The 4902-nt window shown below is 47.7% G+C and overlaps 1 protein-coding gene across 2 annotated transcripts in view; it reads right to left on the reverse strand.

Moving 5' to 3' along the window:
- Positions 1 to 2433: 2433 nt before the first annotated feature.
- LOC109297737 (CMRF35-like molecule 4) overlaps positions 2434 to 4902 on the reverse strand; it is a 12690-nt gene continuing 10221 nt past the window's right edge. The window contains exon 8 of one of the 2 annotated variants that reach the window (XM_019517747.1): positions 2434 to 3638. In XM_019517747.1, the coding sequence (XP_019373292.1) occupies positions 3546 to 3638 (93 nt within the window). In that variant the 3' untranslated portion in view covers positions 2434 to 3545. The remainder of the gene's footprint in view (positions 3639 to 4902) is intronic. The other variant, XM_019517738.1, reaches the window with a different exon arrangement.

Genomic DNA, 4902 nt, shown 5'->3' on the forward strand with positions numbered 1-4902 from the left:
CTCCCCCCTCCGGTTAATGAAGGGCTCCTGAAAGGGGAGGTCCCACTGAGAGGGCCCCCCTGAAGTTACCAGCTTCTTTATAGGGCTTGGGAAAAGCCCAAAGGCATTGAGGTTTCCCCTCAGGATTGAGTTTATCTTTGGGGTTTACCTGTTTCAGATCAGATACTAACCTGTGACTTACCTGTCTCTGGAGCACTGGTATAAGGTTTTATGTCATTTACCCAGAGGGTATTGTTTATGTTACTGGTTTAGATATCTTATACATATATATATGCATTGCACATCTGTTTATATCCCTGTTCCTTTCCCTTGTGATAAGTCAATGTACATAAAGGTGTATATAGTTAAGTCCCCTGACTGTCCTGGCCTGGTTCTTTAGGGACAGAGGGAAACCGAGCAGTCTGCAGTTCCCACCCCACAGCACACCTGCCAGCCTACAATCCCCTTCAGTTGGAGAAGAGGAGTATATACCCAAGTTACCTGGGCTACAGCAGCTTTTGCTGAAGTTCAATAAGCATGTTTAAACCATTTCTGCTATGCAACTGAGCAGTCTTTTTCTCATTTAAACTAATTTTCTCATTTCAGTCTAATTTTGATTTTCAGACACTTTCATTATTTCTAATTCAAATGTATTTCATACCCATTTGTTACCTTTTGAGCAAGAAAAATTGTAACAACAGAGGTTTGCTGTGGAAACAGCTTTCATTTGTCACCGGGCTATGAATAGCTCCTTTCTGTTATTCTGATATACTTATATGATGCATTGACTTCTACAAAGTACTTCACATGGAGAGGGTGAGAAGGATCCAACATTACATAGGTATCGGTAAATTGTTATTCTGAAAACCGTATGACAAGTATAACATCGTTTGCAGGTAAAGCAGGGTGAGTTCTGAGCAAATTAATGTGCTTCTGTCAGCTTATGGAAAAGAAACCCACTCATTGCATTTGAAAATGAAAAATGATGCTAAGAGGCAATTCACTGTATTACTTGCATTTCTCACAAATCAATAGGGCTGTGCGAGGCTTCAGATGGAGCTTTGGATCCAGAGACCTTCGGACACTCCAGGGTCGGAGTAGCACGTCCGGGTCGAAGCGCTGCCTTGTTCGGCTTCCCGAAGCGCTTCGGAGCTGCCTCGGAGATCCGGCCATAGGGTATAATGGGGAAACAATAAAATATCTATAACTTTATTGTTTTTGACCAATTTGGATGACATTTTCGGAAGTGGTAGACTCTGTAGAGAGGATGAATCCTGACAAGTTTCAAGAAGATTGGTGCAGGGGTTTGGGGGCAACTGTACCCCAAATTCTTGAAAGCAAAACTCCTGTCGCATCTACGTGTTACAACCCAGGGGGGTCAAAGCTGCAGGGGTGGTAGCTCTTATTGAGGCCACAAAGCCTGCCAAGCTTCAAGAAGATTGGTGTAGGGGTTTGGGGGGAACTGCCCCTCAAGCTGGGGACAAGCAAAACTGGTGCCATGGGTGCTTCCGGGACCGTCTTGGGGCAGGGAGGGGAGACACTACTGCAGGCCTGGCTGTTAAGCTGCTGTTACCAGTTACCAGTCAATCAATCTTGATTCACTGGGTACCAGGGACCAGCTCAATACACAGGACCCAGCTACTACATAATGACTTAACAAGCATCATTTAGCACCTACAAAACCAGGCTAAGGAGAGGAAAGAATCAATGCAGACAATCAACTGCCCCAAGACAGAGAGTCTTGGCACAAGTTTTGCCTGTCAGCAGCTAGGGGTGCAGGGCCCCAGAACTCCCCTGCACTGATCTCCTCCACACCTGGCAGGCTTCACAGCAGGGGCCACCATCCCTGCAGCTGTCACCCCGCATTGCCTGAACACGCGCAGTGTCACCCATGGCACAAGTTTTGCTTGTCTGCAGCTGGAGGGGCAGTTGCCCCCAAACCCCTGCACCAATCTCTTTGAAATTTGGCAGGCTTTGTGGCCTCAGCAAGAGCTACCAGCTCTGCAGTTTTGACCCCCTTGTGTTGTAACACACAGCCGTGACAGGAGTTTGGCTTTCATGCTCTCAGCAGACTCTATCATCCCTGCAAGTTTCATCCAAATTGGACAAAAAAACCCAAAGTTATACATATTTCATTGATTCCCCATTATACCCTATGGCTGGATCTCTGAGGTGGCTCTGAAGTTTTGGCTGGATCAAGGCGGAAACCCGATCCAGACCTCCAGATCAGATCATGCCCATCTGAAGAGGCCAGATCCAAAGCCGGATCGGATCGCTGCCGACTCGCACAGGCCTGCAAATCAACTTAACTTTTAACTAGTTACTCTCTTTTTAACTTGCCTTTTACTAGTTGAAAGTGAAAATATTTAACTTTTAACTTAAGTTCATTTTAAAGGCTACTAACTTTTAACTTTAACTAGTTACATTTTTCATAAACTTTTCCAATGACTGGCATTTTCCAAAAAAACAGCTGGCCAGAACCAGGAGATGCCCAGATGATTCAACCTGAGAGAGTTCAACGCTGTTGGTTCCACTATGGCAAATGTCATAGTACATGGTGGTGGGAACTGTAGTCACATAAAGGGCCTGAATGGTGACCCCCGAGGTTCTAGCACTGTGCTTTACCAGCTCTTAGTGCTGTTACAGCAGTGATTGGGAACACCTAACGCTGTCAGCCAGTCCTATTGAGCATAGGCGTTCCTTGAGTAAATGCTTGGCCTTCCCTGGTCCATGCTATTAAGGACATCCCCGTGTTCAGCAGTTTGATGGCTGGGTCCTCCTCATTGTGGGCTGCCACCTTCTGCCTTCCTTCACCAACACCTTGTCCCCCTGACTGCTGAATCCTCCTCTCCAGTCTGGCATGATTCTTGACTTGGGAGCTCCCTGGCACTTTCTTTCTCAGAAGTCCATCCCAGCATCAGTTGCCTCATTTTCCTATATTTCTGCTTCTGAGGGTCACCTCTTCCCCCCTCCAATGCCAACCCCATGACAGCATTGCCTTGCCTTTGAGGTCCTTCTCCTAAGTGCTGCCATAGTTTCTGAGCCACTCTGATACCCACAGTGACTAGATCATCTTAAAATAAGTCAGTTAGCCTACCTCTGATGGGATCCTGGTCCCATCCCCTCTCCCCTCTGCTTTGTGCAGAAAGCTGGAGCAGGTCTATGCACCTTGGAAACTATCCCTGCAGGGTCATATTTTTATGAAGCTTCAATTGGCATGAGAAAGTACAAGGCATGACCAAAATATATGCCAAAGATCTGCCTGCCTTGCCACAGGGCTCCTTGTTGCCCCACATGCTTCCGAGATGTGCCAGACTCTTCTTTTAGCTCAATCTGGTTCCACCCGGCATTTGTTGAATCTGGAGGGACTTTCCCACGACCAGCTCACCTCAGCTGCTTGAAGCCTTCAGGCCCTGTATGGAATCCCAGCCTTTCCACACAGCTGCAGGGGAAGAGAAGGAAGGTCCAACATGCTCCAACAGAGAAGCACAGAGGTCCACAGGGACCTACTTCCTTTTCATCTGGCAGTACTCTCTTCTTTCCAAGGGGCTTGTCCAAAGGGCTGGTCAGGAGGACCCATCCATGTTGGCAGAATAAGCCTCCAACTCCAGCATGGGGAACTTCAGAGTGGAATAAGAAACCATGGTCCTTTCTGGAGCCTGAAAAATTTGAGCAGCCTTGGTCAGAGACTGAGGATCTCAGTCTTGGGCATGTGGAGGGCAGAACTAGGGGTGTCCCTCATGTCTGTAATGGCACCTGTGTATATATCCCAGTAGCTTTATTTGCTTCAGGGTGTCTCTACCACGTTTGTAGCTCAATCCTAGTTTTAGGTTAAAATCCTGCCCATTCACTCCTGTTCTATACGTGCCAAAACATGTCATTTGGCTGGTTTTGGTGCATTCCAGAGATTCCCTGAGGATCTCAGTCTTGGGCATGTGGAGGGCAGAACTAGGGGTGTCCCTCATGTCTGTAATGGCACCTGTGAGACATGGTCTTGGGCTTCCCACAGAGGCCATACAGACGTATATCAAGTCACCTGAGTACCCATACAGGGCATAATCAATGCATCATACTGAGCGTTCATATCTTTCTCCATCTTCTGTGTGCAGAATTGCCTGCTTCCCCCTCAACCCCAATTCCTCTCTCAGAACTGACAGTCCACTCCAGTCACTCAAATGAGGACACATCAATGCAGGGAGCTTGGCATACTAGATGAACACTTATAACTAGGCACATTGTTGACCAGTTGTTGTATATGCACAGAATTTGTATGGCATTTGCATGTACTCAGGGGAGACCTACAGCTTTCCACCCTGCCTAGGAAATTTGCCAGCTGTACAAAAACTTTGGATGGGCACAGGGCAAAGCAAAATTGACCCTCCAGGGTGCTGGCTGGAGATCAAAGTATGAACACTGATGCATGTGGTGGGCCAGTAGGGGGAGCTCCTGCGTTGAGCCACCCACCTCACTACACCCGTCCACCTTCCAGACTCCACGCATCTCTCCAGGGGCTCCTAAGCCCTGGCAGACCCGCTTTTGAGCCCCACCACAGAGTCCAGGGGTAACATGTGCTGCTGCCACCCCGAGAAGGGACTGTCTCAGCCCTGTGTCCTCGGGGAAACATAGGCCTAATAGTCCTATGGGTACTCGACCCAATACAAGCACTTCGGGCACTTCCCCAAGTCAGAGGCCAAAAAGGAAAGTCTCTCTTAGTCCGCAGATCTAAGGGGCCTCTTAGGCATAATTTAGACCCACCCCTCAATATGTCTCCTACACCGGTCACAAAGGAGAACTTTATTGATTACAGGTGGTAGGGTAAAAATAAGGTACAAGATAAAACAATATCATAGAAATCCCATAGAGCAAAACAGTCTGGCTGAGGTGGCCTTTTGATCACGCATCTGAGTTACTGCCAGCTATATA

This window comes from Gavialis gangeticus, unplaced genomic scaffold, assembly GCF_001723915.1.
Source record: "Gavialis gangeticus isolate Ggan-Ray unplaced genomic scaffold, GavGan_comp1, whole genome shotgun sequence".
Lineage (NCBI taxonomy): Eukaryota > Metazoa > Chordata > Crocodylia > Gavialidae > Gavialis > Gavialis gangeticus.